Source organism: Cetorhinus maximus, chromosome 4 (genome assembly GCF_964194155.1).
Source record: "Cetorhinus maximus chromosome 4, sCetMax3.hap1.1, whole genome shotgun sequence".
Classification (NCBI taxonomy): Eukaryota; Metazoa; Chordata; class Chondrichthyes; order Lamniformes; family Cetorhinidae; genus Cetorhinus; species Cetorhinus maximus.
Window position 1 is genome coordinate 62,614,164 of NC_135882.1, and position 21,565 is coordinate 62,635,728.

At 40.2% G+C, this 21,565-nt stretch overlaps 1 protein-coding gene across 3 annotated transcripts; it reads right to left on the minus strand.

Annotated features, from left to right (window-relative positions):
- Positions 1 to 300: 300 nt before the first annotated feature.
- gata6 (GATA binding protein 6) lies at positions 301 to 21,467 on the minus strand. 3 transcript variants are annotated; one of them, XM_078540221.1, is made up of 7 exons: positions 21,330 to 21,467; positions 18,051 to 18,963; positions 10,524 to 10,690; positions 4,897 to 5,022; positions 4,172 to 4,259; positions 3,955 to 4,076; positions 301 to 1,392 (listed from the first exon to the last, which is right to left on the minus strand). In XM_078540221.1, the coding sequence occupies exons 2-7, from the start codon at positions 18,925 to 18,927 to the stop codon at positions 1,330 to 1,332; spliced, it is 1,443 nt and encodes a 480-aa protein (XP_078396347.1). In that variant the 5' UTR covers positions 18,928 to 18,963; positions 21,330 to 21,467; the 3' UTR covers positions 301 to 1,329. The 3 variants fall into 3 exon arrangements, with proteins under 3 accessions (XP_078396347.1, XP_078396346.1, XP_078396345.1); XM_078540220.1 differs by lacking the exon at positions 21,330 to 21,467 and adding an exon at positions 20,628 to 21,091; XM_078540219.1 differs by lacking the exon at positions 21,330 to 21,467 and adding an exon at positions 20,015 to 20,482.
- Between the last annotated feature and the right edge of the window lie 98 nt (positions 21,468 to 21,565).

Genomic DNA, 21,565 nt, shown 5'->3' on the forward strand with positions numbered 1-21,565 from the left:
AAGCATGATGAAACTACAATACGTAAATCCTTCAGTTAAACTAAGAATATATTTCTGACTCACTTGAATTTGAGTGGGATACCTACATAAATCCAAACAAGAAAACTATCTGTTCTTCATGGCACAAAGACACATAAATATAAAACTTGTTTTGTAATGACACATAACCATTAATAGTACACACACACACGTAAATAAATGTTCTTATACGCCTTTGTCAAAAAGCTGATCAGAACATTATATATTTCACTGGAAATTGTAACTGGTTATAGAACAATGTAAAGTAAAACACCAATAATATTTTCGAAAAAGGACACCTTTTAATCTGTTTTCAAGAAACAAATAACAATACAAGCAATGACATACACCTTGAAAAATGCATGTACCGGTCTAAACACCAGTTTGTCTTTTTTATACATTTTGCATCATCAAAGCCAAACAATCCTCAGACAATTGTTTCAGAAAAATATTTACATTTCATCATATAGGTAGTAAAGTTTGCATTTCATTTCGTCTTGCATATATTTAGCCTATAGCCAGGCAATATTTTTGTGTTTTTTTTTTACAAAACTTACAAAATGTAATGCAATAACGAATTTACCTGAGAGGAAATTTGTTCTTAACATAATGTTTCTTTTCCCAAACTACCAAAAGGACTATACGGATGATTCTTAAAACACAGATACGGATGATTCTTAAAACACAGAAAATGAATAAAGTATCCTGTTGCAGATACTGACTTAGCTATCATCTTTAAATTATACAAGTACCATTAACTTAGAAGGTTTACATTCATTGCTAGAAGGTTGTTTAATTTTGAACCATTTTGATTTAATACTGATTTCTGCAATACTAATTGCATTTCGTTTTGTACAATGAAGTTGTTAAAATGTGGAAGAATACATCCGCTTGTTACCCTGTCTCTAAAACATTGACCAGTATGAAGCCAATGACTGCAATGGGAACTTTCAGAATTTGCATTGCATTAACTAACCTTCATCGTCTGTGTGTCATTTCAAACATAATTTGATTCCTTTAGAATCGTTGAGGGAACAAGCTCAAACAGTAATGTGGGAGGCTCATTACCATTGCTCATTTTGGCAAAAATTAGGTAATGTCAGATTACACTTGACTACAGCATTGAACATGCCTCAGCTGTTTCTTTGCATACATTTTGGCATCTGGATCATCTGCATTCTGAAAATACTCATGACAGCTTTTTGTTAAATAAAACTAAATGGATCCAAAATAAACAGGCAGCTTTACTGGCTGCTGGAGGATGTGCCTTTCCTTGGAGATAGGGAAGAAATTATGTTCAGAGATGTGCTGTTATCTAACTCCATGGAGCTGTTCATCATCAGTCCACATTGGCTGCTGGAAGGGTTGATAGTCCTGTAAGGACGGAGTCAGTAGACAGAAATAAGTAAAGGAAAGTTTGGCAAATTGCCTCTGCAATCAAAACTTGTAAAAAATAGAAATATTTTGTAGATATTTGTAGACATTGCCATTTTTACTGTTTGCAATTATTTTTCTTCTTTAATTGGCAAAACATCTGAAACTTTGAAAAATGTTGAGGGCAGGATAATTTTACAAATGTATACACAGATAAGGGGGGGATGTCAAGTCTATCAGTATCATACTGCCCCAATAATCCTATCTGACAGAATCATAAATCTCACATACAGATCATAAATTTACTCCTGCATAGTCTGACTTCTATTCAGCAAACTTAAGTGTGCCGCTTTTTGGGGCTGCAGCTTTTCCCTTGGCCTGGCATTGCTAAGACAGACTAGTCAACAAAGATTAGTGAAAGCATTAGATCACATCAAAGCTCAGTGGTTTGTCACACAATGGCAAATAACCAGACAAATGTGGTTGGCTTCAAATAGAAATACAAAATCATTCAGTGAGGGGCAGGACCTACATTGTTCATTTAAAGCTTCATTTCTTGTTAATGACTGGAGTGTGTGAAATAAATAGTTAAATCACTTTCATTAGTATTTGATGGAAAAATTAAAATTAGCAGAAAAATTTTCATCAGTATGCCTCAGGTGAAAAATCACTGAGTAGCAGTAAGCCTTCTTACAAGTCACAGATTTGGTTATGGATGAAAATCATTAAGAAAAGGTAAGAAGTATCTTTCTTTAAGGATTGACCCAAAGAGAAATCTTGCAATCCTGCATGAGAGAGGTGAGGTGATCTGAACCTTGCCCTTTCTGAAGAAGGTGATTTTAACTGTTCTGATGTGAACTAACAGAACACAGAAATTAACTAATAGAGTTGAACGATTAATCTGATTTCTTTCTATACATATTCCTACAGATCAAACATGTCCCAAAGCTTGCGCTAAACTACTTGGCCATGTTATAAAACCATGTGGTTCACTGAAAAGTTGATTTCTTATCCTTGCTACTGTAAGGAATCAGGAGAACAAAAGATCACAGGATAAATACAGATGAGGGAGGCCACTAGCCAAAGCATCTAGAAAAACCTATTGTCTGCCAATCACAACATCAACTGTCTCTTAAATGATTCCAAGGCTCCTGTCTTTACTCTCTCTATGCCTTACCAACCAAAACAGAACATAATGCACAAAGGGCTTTGAGTCAGAGGGCTCTTTTGATGGAATATTTTCCTGTCCATTGCCCTATTCCTCTAATCTTTGGGGAACTGAAAGAACAGCACCTCATCTTCTGATTAGGCACTTTACAGCCTTCTGGGCTTAACATTGAATTCAACAACTTCAGATCATGAACTCTCTCCTCCATTTTGATATTCTTTTCCCAACACCCTCCCCCCAGGACCAGTCTGTAAGTTGTTCTTATGTTTTGCATTCAAGGAGCCAAGGCCCTTGTTCTGCTATTAGCACATTCTGAAATCTGACCTTTATGTCACTATTAACACCTTCCCTAGCCTTTAGCACTATTATTACCATTCCCTTTGTCCTGTATCCATGACATCTTTGTCAAATCTCTCCTAAACTTCCACCTATCCCTGACCTTCTATTTTGCTCCACTCCCTCTCTTCAACAGTCTAAAACCCATCACATTTCTGCCTCCCTTCAGCTCTGAGAGTCATGCAGATGTGAAACATTAACTCTGTCTCTCAACAGATGCCACCATACCTACTGAGTTTTTCCATCATTTTCTGTTTTTATTTCAGATTTCCAGAATCTGCAGTATTTTCCTTTTATTTTGGTTAAAACCTTAATTGACTTAACTGACCAGACTGGAAGATGCACAAATCTTCACTATGAATAGTAGATGCACTCGATTGATCATCTGATGGGGCACCTGACACTGCCAAGTGCCAAGGCCCCTATAAAATGCTGGTCATTACTGTGTTCCAGGTGTCTGCAGCTTCCGAGATTGAACATCCCGCCCTCCAGCACTCTTTAGGTAAGGTGACGGGCTGTAAGCTGCCTTTGCCACTAATTGGCGGCAATTAGCATATTATTGGGCACACACCAACAGCAGACCCAGAAGTCGGAATGCCGCCGACTTCCAGGTGCAGACCCCACCATCGGCGAGGGACCATGTTCTTCAGCCCATTATATGAAATCCAATCTGTATCTTTCTACCCGCTTACATATTTTTATCTAGCTCATTTTGTAGGCCTGTGACTGCCTCATCAACTTCATACAGTCTCCAAATTTGAGTAGCTTGCAGTGGCTCTCTGAGTCAAAGTCACTGCTATAAATTTGAAAAGGTTACTCCCACCAAAAAATGATCAAAACAACCCCAAAGATATTTTGCAGAACTCTGCAACAAGCCGTCTGCCCACAGAAAAAAAAAAATTGAAATAATTTTCTTTTGCTTGTATTATTAGGATCTCAGAAATGCATCTTTTTGTTTATATGACCAAGAATTTCTGGCAGTAAGGATAACTTCTAAACAGGTATTCAGTACTTATGGTGCAGCATAGAAACAGGAAAGGTTTGCATGAGAGACTTACCCCTGAAGTTACGACTGTGGTCTGGCCAGGGGGTGAACCACTTTTCACTCTGGGTATCTCCTCCTGATTAGATGTAGAAGACGATGATGAAGATGGAGTCATTGTGACTGTATTACTTGTGCCTGCAAAATATTTTGTCAGCCAGTCAGTCATCTTGTTGATGATGGTATTCCATATTTATTTTCAAGATCCTTTCAACTAGTAATCTCAGACTCACTTGAAGTGCTCTTGGACTTGTTTAAATTCTTAGGTTTTCTTTTTCGAGTCTGGATTCCTTCTTTCTTCATTGCCAGAGGTCGTGGTACCTATTGGTATAAAAGGAAATATGTTCTTAAACTGCAGCTGATTATGAAATAACATAATCAGCCATTTAAAACTGAAAGATTTTCATTTTAGCAGACTGTAAAATGTGCACTGTTTAAATGAATATAGAGTCTATGTTATCAAAACAGCTACATTTCATGTTACATATAATGAAATATTAACATAAATAAAAGCAAAATGCTGCAGATGCTGGAAATCTGAAAGAAAAACAGAAAATGCTGGAAAAACTCAGCAGGTCTAGCAGCATCTGTGGAGAGACAAACAGAGTTAATGTTTCGCGTCTGTATGACCCTTCTTCAGAGCTGATATTAACTCTTTATTTTCCTTACACATAATAATAGAATCTAAAATATGGATGGACCCAGTGGGAGTCAACATAAAAGATTTTCTTTTTCCCTTGATGCTTATTAGCATCTGAAGTATACGGTTACCAATTTCAAAATAAATCAATTTGTTTGTGCTTTTGACAAATGAGACACAATCATTATACATTTAACACATCTGTGGGTGTACAGCAAAACTTTGATTCTATCTGAAGAAAGATATTAAAAATTCTTCCAAGGCTTTCTTGGTGTTTGTATTGAATTGGTCTCCAGTGGAAGGAACAAGGTAACATACCCCGTGAAGTTTCATGTAAAGCCCACAAGCATTGCAGACTGGCTCGCCTTCTGCATTCCGGCGCCACAATGTAGTGGTCGTTGTGTGACAGTTGGCACAAGCCAGGCCAATCCGCCTGGATGAAGACTGTAAGAGAATGACACACAAATAAACAGGCCATTGTAATCATGATGCACAAATAATTGAAGGTCATTTTTAGCTATATTTACTTATAGTTAACATTATCACTTTGGACTTCCAAAATTGCTCAGAAAATAACTGCAAAATGCGATCTGGTGAAGCAAGACCAAAGCTTTGAAATATTTTCATGTTTAGACATTTTAAGTATCTCCAGAGTAAGGAGGTGGGGTAATAATCAGATGTGTGCAAACCTTTTCTAAAGGTTATTCATACATTGTGCAACACTAACATGTGACACTACATGTGGAAATATTTTATAAGTTTTTTATTCTGCTCGTGAGATTGACTACAAACCAAGTTACACAAAGGGTTTGTTTCCATTCCCTCCACTGGAATTACAATGTATCAAACACTTCATAGTTTAGGACTATTGGGGTTATTATTAGTTTTTAAATTTGAATTTCACTTCAGTACGAGGCACCTTTGCCTTGTGTTCCAGATTACACGTAATTTCTACTGCTGTTAGATGATTAATCTCAGCCTTATTTTCCAGATCCAAAATTTGTTACAGAGGAGGTTTTCAGCACAATTATGGGTAAATATGGGTAAAGTGCACAGAGATTATGGAAAGGAAAGAAATTTTACATCTTGAATTATTATCTATAATTAGTTTTGACCAGGTTTACTCAATTTCCATTGCAGAATTTTATTATTGTGTTATAGAGTAGTATTATTTTGGCATTGGAGCAGCATAGAGTACACAATATAGCCAAACTGTTTCACAATCAGGCTTTGGCTGCAGGTGAGAGGTTCCCTCCAACAGTCTCACCCCATTTCATTTTCACACTATGGTAAAACTTAACCAACAGGCATGCAAGCATGACATACTTTAGAGTACAGTTTAAATAGCTCCTAAGTGGCTAAATAGGCCACATTTCTATTTTAATAGCCCAAAATTGCTGGAAAAGTGATGGCTGATTCATGGCATATGGTGTTATCAGTGTCTAAAAAAATCACAGTTTTTTGAGGTGAGGTTAATGCCATGAGTTTTGATTCGTCACAAATTGCCGAATGATTTGCACTACTTTCCCATTAACCTTGTCAAAACCCAAAAAAATTACAATCTTGCCATAAGCTTCCCCATTGGGTATCATGAAATTGCTAGATTCGTTCATTTGTTGGTGTCATCATCGTCCAAGAAAGTTGACTGCCAAGTATCTCCCACCTCTGTCTGTCCTGTGCTGCCCTTACATATTCCACATTACCCAAAGGCAGTCTATTATATCCATCATCCATTTCTCCTCTGCTTCCCTCCCCTAGGATTTCCATCAATCTTCCCCTTTAATAGCTGTCTCTGTTTAATATCTGCCCTAATGATGTGACTGAAGTATTGTACCTTTCTCTCTTTGATGTTATGCACTAACTTCCTCTTTTCTCCAGCCATTTCTAGCACTTCCTTATTAGTCTTTCCATCCATGTAGGATATGTTGAACATCCTCCTATATGTCCACATCTCAAATAGGTTCAGTTTAAAAATAGTCTCCTTGTTGTCCATGTGTCTGAGGTATATAACAGATGACAAAATGTAGCACCTCAGCATTCTTTACTAAACAGGTTCAGTTTCTTTAATGGTAACACATCCTTCATTCTGACAAAGTTGGTCTTGGCTATCTCAATCCTCCTTCAGATCTCACAATCGCATCTCCCATCGTCTGTGATAATCTAAATATGTAAACCTATTCACATCTTCCAAGACTTGAAGGCTTACTTCAACTGTTGCTTCCAGCATTAAGTCTCTGGTTATCACCATTGCCCTGGTCGTCTTCACAGTCATTCTTAATCCATGTTCCTCACTCATTACTTTCACTTAAAACAATTTCCTGTAGTGCCTCTTCTGACTCTGCAATCAGTGCAATGTGTTCTGCCCATCTCAAGTTGTTAACATTCAAACCACACATGTTGCAACCTGGTAGATCTTCTATGTCTCTGAGGATAGCTTCAGTGTACAGGTTGAACAGTTTTGGGGACATAGCATAACTGTGGCACACTCCTCATTTGATTGGGAAGCTAGATTTGAAAATATGAATGAATGTCACGGTAGACCTTTAGACCTGGTAATTCAGCACATGGGACCCTGTTATGATATGATTTATGGCCCTTGCAGGCCCAGAAAGTGAATAATGAAACTTCCACAGGGCTGTTCCTATTTTTCAAATGTTCAATTTTAAATGTTTATCTTTCTGTCTGTTTTTAATCTCTTTTTCCGTCCCTCATCCTGTCTTTTTCTGTATCTGTATTCTGTATGCAACTCAAATTCACCCTATTTCCTTCTGCGTCATTCATTCAGTTTCTATCCCTATCCTTAAATTTCATTGGTTAAGGAGATAAATTATTGCCCCCTCCAAACGTTCAGGATGTCCCAGATGCTGTTGGCGTTGCCCTGCCCTTATCAATTCGCATTTCCAGGAATTTGCAATAGAAAAAAACAATGGGTGTGATACTTAAAAAAATCCAATTCACCTCACTTGCCCTGATACTAGCTGCTCCAGCTGGACCAACTGCCTGTGAAACTCTATCAAATATTTAACAACAGTTTCCCTCTGATTTGAGGACGGTTTGAAGTTAGAGAGATGCCATGGTATGACCACGAAAAACAACGTATGTTCATTTCAATCTGATTCTCAAGACTGTTTGGCAATAAGGCACGAGACCACCTCTGAGAGATAGACTCACATTTTGGACCTAAATGTAATCAAGCGCAAAACCAAGTTGAAAAAGTACCTATGCTCCCCCCCCCCCCCAATAAGACTATATACAGTTACAAATCTTATACAGCAGCAAATCATCGCACGTGTGCGTGTGGAGCGGCTCCCTTTATCGCTGACCCCAATCTGAGGAATGGCCAGAGTGCACATTGAATGTAGCAAGACTGATATCGCACTTATTTCACCTGATACTGCACACCCTAATTGAGTTCTTGTAGCTGGTACTGCTCCAGGAGTACTGCTGTAAGACTGCAGCCTGTAGCAGAAGATTAGTACTGGCGCTGCAAAGTACCGCCATTGTTAAAAAAAAGTCCAATTCACCGTTAATTAATTCTGCCGTATATGGTGTAGAAGAGATGAAACAGCTTGAGGTGGAAGTAAAGAACATGCTGGTTATGTTATGCGTTATCAGATGCAGCATGTACAGAATAAAAGCATACAGGTACAGCTGAATCTTATTGTGTAATATTTTCAGCATAAAGAACAATTTTTAAAAATACATTTTGGCAATTTAAGCCATGTTGAATAGATGGTATAAGCGTTTTATTCCTTTTAGTTATTTCATGCTTTTTGGTGGCCTTTTTTGTTAAAATTTCCAACCCATACAAATCTCCCCACCCAGTCGATTCCGTCTGATCGGGAAATAAAAATCAATAAACGCAAGGGGCAGGTAACCGCTGCCGAGCATTAACGGTGGTTTCTGAAACTTCACAACATAATCTCAATGTGGCTATTATCCAATTTAATGAGAGATTATATTAAAAGATTAGTGCCCAAGTGAACTAATTATCTCTCCCTTTAGCAGCAATGGAGGCTGGAATAATTCATACATTTAGAGTTTGCAGTTGGAGTCCAAGCTACCTTTGATTTCGATTTGCTAGCTGGAGACTATGGTAGGTTATTAAAGTGGAAGGAATTTCACTGCCACACCTTCGTTCCTCTAGCCCCCACCCCTCTCCCCCACTTCTGAATTGCGTCACCTCAACAGCATCATTAACTGGAAAATCTATCGGGAGTGGGGTAGAAGTTCAAAGTTTACTTCTGAAGAATGGGGTGGGTCGACGGTTAATTGTACATAAAGTTTCAACATTTTAAATTGTCTTACATTTTATAATTGTCGACGTATTGCCCTTTAGATCCAGACTGTGATATATCCTACAAGGCAGTTTACCGCCACCTTCTCAAGGGCAACTAGGGATGGGCAATAAATGCTGGCCCAGCCAACGAAGCCCACATCCCATATATTTTTAAATGTCATCGTGTTGCGGTAGTGTAACGGAGCAAAGTGTTTCTCTGGGGTCTCAATACAAACTCTAACCCTCATTATGGAAAGTGACGGCTACCCATTCACTTCCTGGGCAAAAAATAAGGTTGAAATTCACAGTTGCGGTTGTGCCTTAGTCTCTGACTTCAATCCTTTTTTATGTCTGTCTGAACAGAGGCTGTCATTCCTTATTAATTCAGACACAATAGTATTCCCTGTCGCCTTATCTCAACCCCACCGTGTCCATTTGTCTCATTAAATTAAGTGGTTGGAGTTACTAATAGTCCTCCTCCAGATTTAAAAGACTTTAAAGCTGCTTTTATTTTAACATATTTCAAAAGAGCACCGTCATTCGCGGAGGAGGAGGGGAGGGGGGAAACACCAAAAAAACCTAATTAACACTCTTTAAAGGGTTTCTCGCAGTTAACAAGGAGAATAGTTGGAATAAAGGTGATGATCAGATCAAACCGTGGCGGCTTGTTTCTACTTGCCGGATCCACCGTCTGCGCGTTGATTTATTTAACACCATAGGGGTGCAATAGGCCGCGCACGAATGCTAATTTTGGTCACATTGTGGCAGACGCATTTAAACCACCAGCAGCAGAACTGGTTCCGGACTCTTGTGCAAATCGCATCTTTCTTTCTACCTTGGTCCTTCCTGGTTACAGCATAATAGAAATTAATTCGAGATCACAGCTCAAGTGAAAAAGATTATTGATTTCCGATTATTGCAGGTTGGTTGGGCCTAGGTAATTAAAGGGGAGCGCAGTGAAATGCAAAATTTGACTTGCCTCGCTTCATCTAGAATTAGGAGAACTCAAGAGAGGAGGACCTACTCACTATTCTGTTCTAATAGGAGCAGATACTGACAGGCCTGTTGTGTATTACACGCAAGCATCGTTTCTATTGCAGATTTGCAGCATTTGCAGTTTTCCCATAGGGAATAATGTAACATATCTAAAGCATTCCTTCCGTGTTGCGTCTTTTGTGAACAAGCTGGAATTTTCGAAAACATCAGCAGGGGGAAAGAACAGACAAATCATAGAAAACATTAATCGGATGACTATATTTGATATATTTCAGTTTATTTATTATTACTAAACCGTGTTTTAATATGAACATTGGTGTAGGCATGAATACTGGGGATTTAAACGACACATTCATGGAAAATTCCGTGTTCTACGGGAGGTCCTAATTGATAAATAAACGTCAAGGCTGAGAGTAATACAGTAATAATTGTAGATGCTGCACTTCACAATCACAGCGAGGTGCTTTAAATAACCATTAGACAGTCCAGTGTGCCATTCGACTGCAAATCCCAGAGGCAAGATGCTACTTCTTTTCTGATTACGTTATTTAAGCCTTGCTCCATACTCTTTGGAGGTATTGCTGCTTTACAGAGTCAGGTTATCTTGTACACTTATCAGTAGTACCTGCTGTATCTGGATTGCACTGACAGGGTTACATAAGTCGCTTACCATTCTCTTCTGAGGTTTGATAAGGGGTCGGCTCAGTCCGTTCATCTTATGGTACAAACCGCAAGCGTTGCACAAGTAATGACCGGTGCCATCACGCCGCCACAGGGGAGTGGACATGGAGCCACAGTTGACACACTCCCGGGCTTCGGACAGCTCGTCCAATAGTTCTGTCAGCCACACAGGCAAATATGAATAGATCCAAGTTATTGAAAGAATTAACCACACAGAAATATTGTACCAAATGTTGTACATATAATAATGCTCTACTGAATCAATATCCATGTCCTCCTCATTGTTCACTAGATCTTGCAAAGGTTTTCCATTGAACTGTATAAGGTTATTACCATAATCAGGTAGAGAGATTAGGTCATGTGCCATTTTCCTATTTCTTATGTGTACTGCACCCATTTTGTACAAGTTTTACATTTTATTAATGCAAACCACCTAAGGAAATGCATTTTCATGGTTTATATTTGCTCTCCGTTTAAAGGGGAGATAATGTCAAATTCTTGAGTTTCAACACATATTTTGTTTTCAGTGCCTTTGTTCCAATTGCCTCAGTGCATCAGGATCCTTCACAAGAAATTAGAGGAATTTCAGGTATTTTGCTGCAAGAGATTACCAGGCTGCTGAAGGGTAAAGGATAGGGTTAACGGATTACCCAAAAAGAGGAGCCTTGTTTAGAATAACAAAAATAATCTTGTTCTAGGGTTAATGTTATGTTCATTTACAAACACGTAATAGACGGTGAACGCATTCGCCTGAAATTCCTCACTCTCCTGTTTTAGTGGCAGTGACAAGGCCTTAAAATGAATGGATTCATTTTCTCCAGTAAAATTCCGGGAGGAATTTCAGAGGAACCCACTGGAAGTACCCAATAGCATAATTGCAGGGAGATTTATATCTTAGATTTTCCCAATGAATGCCAATGTTTACTCAAAAAGACCGCTCGGGCAGTTTTATACGGCGGCCTCCCACCTGGCTGGGTTTATACCACACCTAACTGCCAAGCCAGAACACTTTCAGGCGGCATTCTGGTGGTGATCTCTCAACTCTTGCTCTGGTTAGCTGGATCCGCAGTTATGCAGCTATTTTTGCCGCCCTGCACACTCAAAGAAAACGCTGAACACCTAAGCGAGATAGTCCCAGGCCAGGACTTGTTGGTCAGGGAAGGAGCGTCTCATCCGGCGATAGCCAGCCCAGAAATCCTTCCACTCCCTCCCCAATCAAAAACCGAGCAGCTCTCAAAATGTAGGCATGTTTAATACAAATAACTCCAAATCGATTAATGTTACGTGTTTTCTCAACCTATCTGGCTCATTCCGTTGTTTATTGTCCTTTTGCTTATCCGAATTATTTTTAAACAAGCGGGACAGTTTCTTGTTATTTTAGTGAGCACATAATTCGTTATTCATATGTTCTTCCGGCATTACCTCATGATTTGTAGTGAGAAGCAGTAGCTCAATTCTAACTAAAAACTTCCTTTATGTTAATCACTGAAGCGGGCTGTAAGCTATGTCTGATATTTCTCAAAGGGCGTTTTGCTAAGCTACTGCGAAACTTTCAAAAGTTGGACAAAACCTCCGGTCCCCAAAGAAGGTGATAGTGGCTAGACTCAAGAATATCCCTTTTTTGGTAATTCTACAATTAATTTCATTCTTGTTGAAGTATTTTCTGAAGTATTTTAAAATCTAGTGCCAAAATTGTATTCCAAGAGAACGTTTTGCTTATTTTTAACTTATCGTCTGTTGGCAATTTTTAAAATTTGAAAATGAGTCAAGCCACCTTCGAAACGTATATTTGTACAAATAAATAGGGACGAATAATAATAAAGCTATGTGGTGTACTGTACATCTATATCGACAGACAACTACTGGAAAAGCAAGATATTGCGGATGCTGAAATTCTGAAATAAAATTATCCCCCAAACCCCGCCCCCCACCCCACCCATCCACACCTCCCCCCTCCCCTCCGCGGGTGCTGCCTGCCTGCCTGCTGAGTGTTTGCAGCATTTTCTGTTATTATTTCATAGACCACTACTCGGATACATCAGAGAGAGGACTAGACACCGCGGAGAGTTCATTTAAAATACAAACTTATAGCGTAACCACTTTGTTCAGTAGCAGAGCAGTGCTCGCACTTGTGGGGTTCCTAATATATATTTAAGTCTTTTGAGTTGACAGGGATTGGCACATTTCCAGAAATTAGTTTCACTTTTTTTCCTCCTTGTATATACGGTGCAAATAAATGGATTCGGACATGAACCGATAACCCGAATCTTCCCTTCGCAGATGCTGGCCAGTCTGACCTTGATTTCGAACATTTGCTGTTTCTGCTGCCAATGTAAGAGATTTGTAATCCATCAGGAGATCAGTGTTTTAGGTGCCAAATGAAAAATGCAGTCGTTCTGTACGAAATGAAATAAACACGCGTCACCCCCCTTCATTCCGCACCCGGCTGGGAAGTCACATGCAGGCCACCTCTTGGCTGTTTGATTTCAAATGAACGAACACGCGTTTTCCGCTCTTTTCCCTGTCCCCATAGAAGTGCATGACCCTACAGCCTCGGGTTATAAATCAATAGCGCTATAATGCCATCAAATTAGACGGCTGGGCCTTCCTCCAATTGTCTTGGTTAATAACGATGATGAATGCAACACGGAATCCTCTTGGGATTCATAAACGAAGTAACCCCCTTTTTATAAAAAAACAAGTGTTATCTAAAGACACTTAACTCGCTTACTTTCCGTGCATTTCAAAATTATAAGATATTTAGACAGCGCGCCTCTTTGTTTCCTCCTTCAAAATCTTTTTTAACTTTTTCCTCTTGAAACTGACCAATCGAAACACGGAGAGGAGTCAGGCTTTGGAAAGGGAGCGCGTCAAAAATGTTGGGAAGATGTAGATGTAACCTACCGCACGTAAATGCATGAGACCATTGTCTCCCAGATTGATTACTGCAGCAATAAACAGCGAGGAGAGAATTAACCTCGTCTTATATTTTTCACAGCAGTCGCTACATAATCGCTATCAGCAAACAAGCTGCCATGTTCCCACAGCGGGTTATTTAAAAGTTAATTGATTTAGCACCGTCGTTCCTCTATTTACCCTGTCATTGTAACGAACTGAAGAGATGCGACCATGAAAATGGGTCTGCCAAGTGAGCTAACGCTTTCATGCAGACAAACGTTGCGAGTTGATAGTGAGACCCTGCCGGCTGTGTGTGACACAATGGTGCAGATTATTACAATTAAAACCCACAAGCTCCTAAAAGCATAAGGTAAAGCACTGCGGATGCTGGAAATCTGAAATAAACACCAAGTGCTGGAAATGCACAGCGGGGCTAGGCAGCAGCAACCTGCTACACTGCACAGCAACAACATATTATTCCAATCTAACGATGAAATCTTAACAACTCATTATTCGTTTAATGTTCAAAGACCGACAAGAAAATCAGAAGCGTGTCACAAGTGTTGTAATAGTGATTTTAGACACCAGCTAGTGGTGTTTGACCTTTCAACAGGATTTATATTCCAGAGGCAAAATATGTCTGGTAAACGCACATTTTGCATCTCATTTTGTAGAAAAGTATGAATTGGTTGCAGTTTCACCGATTTAAAAACGAAACTGGCTCCAGCAAGTCAGAATTCTACGAAACCCGGGGGAGAAAGAGTTTTCGATTTCTCTAAAGGAAATATGCCAGAGAGACCTTAATAAAGCCACATTTCGGGATCTCTACACACAGTCTGGCAGCTCCCAGCTGAAAATTCACCGTCATTCCAAATTGTTCCGAATATGTATCCAACAATGGTGCTCATGATTAGTTTATTTAGAATTGGAGTCAACTAGGCCATATCTTATGCCTCCCTCACTTAAAACTTCATCCTGTGGCTGCAGTTTTTGAGAGAATTTTGCTGGTGGACCATTTTATGCTCCCACGTTTGAAAAGCAGGAGCGAATATGGTGTTCAGAGCTTTCTGCCCCAAAACCTGCTCCTTGATCTACAATGTCAACTTGTCAAACGTCATCCCTGCGGGATTCTGTTTAGAAACCATGCAAGCATACAATGTGGTATGCTGTTAAACTAGCCAGACCTATCCCGGGATGTTACCACCAACAATGTACTTTCAGCTTCCGAAATGATCCGACCTTTTTGTTAATTTAGCTGGCATGGCCAGTCATAGATTAGACTGGGTTTTTCCAAAAATAACATTTGTTTAAATAGCAAGTGTGAACTTTAAAATTAATTGTAACCGAGAACTTCTGAGCGTAAGCTATCAGCCTGATTAGTGTTTAATCAAACATTTTAAATTGTGAACTGTTTGAACGAGTAAATGTTGGTATTTATTTTGCTTGATTCGGATTTAGCTGAGAGTCCGAAGTGTGTCCCGGACAGATCTTTGATCTAGATATATCTGGCTTCAGCTGGTTCTCCCCTGTGACTTTGTGCAAAGAGAAGGGGACTGTGGCCAAAGATATCAATAGAATCAGAAAGGGGTCTAAACAATCATCTTTACAGTGGACGCAGCGCAGTTCCAATATACAGGGAGCACTTGGAAATGCCCTGCAGAATATTCACTGCGGAATATCAAAGGAACAATATCTATTTGATCTACAAAAGCTCGAGACCTTTACAAAGGTCTAAACCTATCACTTCGGAGTCCGCAGTTAGCCCCACTGAGATTGATGTTAATGATCTGTCTTTATCGCAAACCATTATGTCACTGCCTTCTAAAAATCATGTTATCCTTTAAAATCTGGTCAGACAAGGTAAAGATAACTCATGTCACTAATATGGGCCTGTGGAAGAAATTGAACTTTACTCTCGGATTTGCGATTTCACCGAAGCGGCAGGTTAAGTTTTAAAGTCCGTATTACCCGATTTTCCGCTAAATGTGGTATAGGTGTGTGTGAGAGGTTGGGGGGGGGGGGGGGGGGGGTGTGAAATTACAAGATTTAACCCTTTGAATCCCTCAGGATGTCATTCCTCTGGCCTATGAGGCCGATATCACAATGTCAGGAATGTGTAATTGACCGCTCGCCGCAGGAATATGACATCATTTAGTTCTCCCCATTTTTATTTGTAGACAATTCTTTCTATTTTATGGAGAATTCTTTACATTTTGGTCCTGCAACTTGTTCACCGAAACCTTACTGAGCGCAAAGACTAATTGATTTTTGAATTCAGATCGGTGGATTCCTGATTTTAAAATTACTGAATCTTAAAGTCTAAAAAAATCATAATGAGCCCAACCAAAAAGACCTTAAAAACTGGCGCATCATTCAAAACAGAAACGTGCCTTTCGGCCACGGGAGCGTCCTTATTATTTCAATAATTTATTTCCAGACGGCGTTATTCCTCTCCACATCTTCCTACCTTCCCTCGGCTTTTTTTTTGTTACCGAGCTGCCACTATTCATATTAAATTACAAACACATGAACAAAATATGTTTGGAGCGAAAAGGTTACACACGCTCAAGAGGGCCGTAGCATCAGGTCAATTTTTAATGTGAAGGGCTCAGGAAAAGGAAATTACCACTTTTAAGAAGTAATCCTCCGAACTAAAAAGGCCTTTGCACTTGCTCCTAACTTTTTGGTTGGAAGAAATTGTGAATTCAAATAAATTATCACATTAAGATTACACTACTCCAGGGGGGAATAATGCAGGTGAAAGATGAGGCAAATGTTGTTATCTGGCGTAAGTCAAAGTTCCTATGTTTATGTACCTTTATCTACTGGCTGCTATCTTTGGCAAATGGGGTGGAATCTTTATTCGTTTTATCATAATGTCCTAGCTATGTTACTAATAAATATAAGGACAATTTTAGAACTATTCCCGATAAATTAGCATTTGCTTTAAGATTTCCGAAATTCAATGTCGCTTACATATTTACTTTTTATAATGTGATTTTGTGTCCCCCGAGAATTCATTTTCCTATTCAAATCTCGTTGCTTCCCATTGTCAAAGGTGGGTCGATCTTACGAGAATATGACCGAGAAATTCCCCCCCGCAGCCTTTAGAATTTCCTTTAGCGAGACTGCGCTTGTTAAATGTGCCAAACTTCGGGCATATAAGTATATTCAAGGGAAATGTGCTAACTGCACTTTTCACAATTTGGCAAATTAAAACGGGAGGATCTGCAGGCCCAACTTGTTTTGAGTTTGGGATCCCATACGATCATGCAAAGAGATGAAAAGCTTTTAAAAGTCTCCAAAGTTAACAAGCAGAGTTGCAACATCATTTCCGAATTATTTTGCTTCGACGTGTGTCAACAACTATTTCAGATACAATCTACTTCACCCCATGTAAGCGCCTGTTGTGTTTTCGGGCCTTCGGCACAGGCATGTTTCCAAAATCGTTTAATAAAAGACACTGCAATTTAATTTAGTATTAATTCCAGAATATGGTACGCTAACAATGATTGAAGACAGTCGCTGCACAGGCATTTCAGTGGTTACCTGAGGCAAGAATAAAAATCTAAAGTGCTGGTGGTTATTCTTTCCTTTCGGTTTCCAAAATATGCAACTTTTTTTTTAGCATTCGCAAACCGTTACATTTTTATACGGTGTTACATGACTTCATTACTTAAGCGTTTAACCACCGAAATGCACTGCAGTTAAAACAGCGATAAACTTCCGTCACCAATATGAAAGTTGGGAGACAGAAAACGTCAATGTGAGTTTATCAGAGTGGAAACAATCCTGCTAGATACAATAAGGCGGTACGTGGTGTGTTTGGGTAACACAAATTGGCAGTATCTTGTTGTTTGGCATGCGGTTTCCCATTTCAACTTAATGTACTGACTCGGCTGTTGTAAGTTTCTTAGTCGTTAAGTTATACATTTACCAGTTGGGTATTTCAATGTCCTCGAATGTCTGTGGATATGTGAATTAGAAAACGTTTTACCTTCCACATTTTCCTTGAATATACTTATATGCCCGAAGTTTGGCACATTTAACAACTTATAGCTGCTTTGTACAGGTAACGGTTTATGCTATTAGATGCTAATAAATTCACTCACTGCACGAATAAGTGAACTGATCTTTCATTCTAAAGTTCTGATTATTTCCGTTACACAATTGTTTTTTTCTTGATTTTGGTTTCCACGTTCATAACCCGGTTTACTGTTGGTTAAATGATATTGTTGCCCAAGAACATTGGCTAATATACACTGACATACTGTGAAACACCTGAGTTCTACCGTTTCTACTAGAATGGAGCGAGTGTTAAAATAATAATAAAAGGAAAGGCTTTAGTTTATAATGTCGTGCATCGCTATTAAACACGGGTAGAAATTCCAGACAAACCCGAGGATTTATGGAGAGACCTGGTATTCGCACTAGGGTCAGGCAAACGCAACACGCCAAACTGTAAAGTTCTCAAGATTTTTGAAGTCACGGCGCATGAAAGCAATTTCAGGCTGTAAACAGGTCCACGAGAGTGGATCCAAAATGCGTTAAGGATTGACGGCTACAATAGAAAAGTAACAACACGGCTCCTCTGCAAACACTGTGAGAATTCACTTACCTCCATTGGGTCCCCGGACAGGTAGAGCTGTGGGTCTGCTCTGCAAGCTGTGCAGCATTGAGTTTTCAAAAGATCCTGTTGCTGTCCAGGCCGAAGTCAACTGTGGCCCAACGTAAGAAGTGTAAGGGCTGGGGTAAGATCCATTAAGAGGCCTGGTCAGAGGACTAGTGTATTGATCTCTGCCATTCATATTCAGACTGTTACTGTAGCCGGAATCTCGGGCAGCTCCATTTGAAATTGGTGGGCTCGGGGAGAAGGAGAATCTGCTGGAAACCATATGGTGAGGGCTGCTGGAGCTGTAGGTTGAGCTTTCTGTGGCCGGCTGAGTCCAGGCCGAATGGTTAGTAACGGGGTGACTCTGTTGGCTCGATCCGCTGCCCTGGAGATAAGGGATGGTCTGGATCATGGAGCTAACCCTGGTGGTAGGTACATAGACGGGAGAACTTGTACTGGAGTGCATGAAGTTGTTGGGAACATCATGAGGGTAGGTACTAGGACCCTGGGCAGCTGCCACAGGCAAGCTTTGGTACATTTCAATAGATGGATGTGTCACGAATTCCCTCTTTATTCCCCTGGAAAGGAACAGTTTGCCTGTTTGATCCAGATCCGTTATAAAGGTTGCAAGCTCTTCCGAGCTGTGGCTAAAGGGGACGTAGGCGTCTACTGACCTCCCCTGCACAAGGTGGTTCCTATTAGTGTCCAGGTTGGTAACCGTGGGACCCGCTAGTCTCAAGCTTTCTTCTGATCCCGAGCTTCCCTCTCCTCCACTGTGGTGTCGACCAACAAACTTTAGGTAAGGCTGCTCAGCCGGTGAGCTCAGCCCGTTTGACGTTAGGTGCTTTGCCACGTTTGACCAGTCGGGTTCATTCAGGTCCATCCAGGTTCTCAGGAATCCAAACACTAAAATGGGGTCCTGGAGATCAGCCCGAAAGAAATACAGTGAGTGTAAAGAAACAATAACAGTGAGGGGGGCGGGGGGGTGGAAGAGAAAATCACACACACAGCAAGACAGTCATTCTCCAGTTAGTTAATTAAATTAACTCAAGTCTTTTATTATCATGCTGTCGCCCACCAGACAAAAAGAACAATGGTATCAGGCACTTAAATATCTTCTAAAAACAAACGTGCCAGCAATTTAGCCTGTCTGTTCTTTTTCAACACAATTTAATTTGATAAAATGGTTAGAGTTGAAGAATCATTGACCTCGCGATTTCTAAAATGTATTGAAAGTACCTCCCGTGTCTCCTGTGAGAGACTGCTTTATGCATTTACGTCGAATGATGACACCTAAAGATCCCAAAAGTGTTTCACTTTAAACTACTTCTCAATGGCGCTAATTTTCTCCAAATTGAAGTGATTATGACCGTGACCTAGTTACGAAGGGCATTTTTAAATTAAACTCGACATGAAGAAGTCACTGGTATTCAAAGAAGGAATGAAATAAAAACTGGAACAAGAAACTGGTTATTACAAAGTGAAAAGGCCCAGTTTAAGATCAGAAATTACAAATTATTATCTTGGTTATCACACGGGTTTGAATCAAGGCTGCTGTAAAGCGGCTTTAAGAAGGGCAGAAGTTGATGGCCTATATTCCTGAGCACGAAATGCTTCTCAATAAACATCCAGGAAACCAGACAGTCCCATTTTACGTGTTATGTTTGGCTCCGACTGCATTGACTCTCCGAAGCAGCGTGGGACTCTGCATTTATTAACTTTACATTCGATATCTAATACCATCATTTAGTTAGTTCTTTAACAAATTGTAGCGTGGCCGTTAAAAAGCCGACGGGCCGTGATTTCGCTATAAACTGGAAAAAAAAATCTACCCCATATTGTTAATAGGAGGTTAAACGGCTTCAACACCAAACAGTGGAAATCTTTATGAGGTTAAGGGAAAAGAGAGAACATACCGAGTACCCAGCTCAACACAGACTTTTCTAGTCATCCTTGTATGTTTTACCCACCTGGTTTACATACATTGATTTTTACACGAGCCCAATCTAAACCATCGCAAACTCTGCCTTTAAATGTTAGCTTTAAACAATCATTCGCATTCCTTCTTAACCAAGTCCACAAGGCGAGCGAGTGACGAAACATTCTGTGACCTGGTCTCTGGCAGTAACCCCGTTGCTCCCGACACGGTGTTATTTAAATATATAAATTTATAAAGTGATATTAAGGCAGGCAACGACATTAAAACGACTTGACCTGTCCTTACAAGTCCCTGTTAACAGCCAGGGACATCGACGGAACTGATCGAGTCCGAATCGGCAACTTGCAAACGCGAAAGTAATGAGTTCGCTATAGTAGCGAAAGCGCTGAGGTTTCTAAAGATAAGTTCGTCAGAAATTACAGAAACCACACATCGATAGAGATAGGCCCAAAACGAACAGTAAGTAATATGTCTTAGTTACGCCAGACTAGAGTAAGATAACTCCGAGATAAGAACTATAACAGATAAGAACTAAACGCACGATAAATAACCACAAAAACATCCAAGTACTATCACAGCCGTCATTCTACACTTGAACCAGACCGTACAACATTTGAAAAGAGTGTGCAAAGAAAGGTGCCGACCTAATGGTGGGTTGCCATCAGTTAGGTGTTTGCAGAAGTCCAGTGTGTCTTAAGACCAGTATGTCTAGGTTCTGGGTGGTAGAGTGCGTGTCTCTGCTCTCTGCTGGGCTATTTGAGAGGAGGCAGCGCCTTGAGCACAATTCACTGGTAAACTGGGGATCCTGATTGGATTCACACAGTGCTGACTAAACACAGACTCTGCAGCGCCTCCACAGCGGAGCGAGCTCTAACATACACCATGACCCGGGCAAAAACTGACCCACAAGAGAGACTCTGAAGTTCTCGACACGTCTCGTTTCTATCTCCAGTGCCACAGATAGGTAGAGACGGGAAGGCTGAAGGAATCAGAGACAGGGTGCCAGATAGAAAGAGATAAAAAAAAAGAGAATGTGAAAATGATTGAGTGGAGAAAAAGGACAGGCGAATCTTTGAACTCCTCTCTTAAACGCGCTAACTAAAAGTAACATATCAGAGACTGCCTCCGGGCGAAGAATGTGACCAACATAAAAGTCGTGCACTTTTAATAATTAATCGTGCGTTTAACAAAACGATGTACTATAGAGATTTGTTTCAGGAGAGCCAATGTTGCCAGCGCTGGTAAACACTCATTGCACCTGCACCACTCTGTCGACCTCAGCAGTTATTTTTTAGGCCCTAACGACATGGGATCAATACATTTCAAGGTATATTATGCAACATTACCTGGGCATTAACCTGCCGCTAGTTTGCTCTCTATAGCTTTGCTTCCATTATCTTGTGAAGGATGAAGCGGCCCCGCCGCCCGGAGAGGGAAAAGTGATGCCCGCTTAAAATAACTTGGCTGCCCTGAGGTCAGGTGTGCAGTTCAGCATTCAGATTTCTATCATCAATCTTCGCCAGCCCGGGTTTCAGAGAGACCTCGAGCTGGACTGGCTACACGTCAATCTGCAAATTCGGAG

Bases quoted from the DNA above. Each gene is read 5' to 3' on its own strand.
- gata6 (XM_078540219.1), bottom strand. The intron at 4,260-4,896 runs GTATGTTACCTT...TTATACCAATAG, and splicing joins TTTACATGAAACTTCACGGG to GTACCACGACCTCTGGCAAT. The intron at 1,393-3,954 runs GTAAGTCTCTCA...CCGTCCTTACAG, and splicing joins CCACAGTCGTAACTTCAGGG to GACTATCAACCCTTCCAGCA.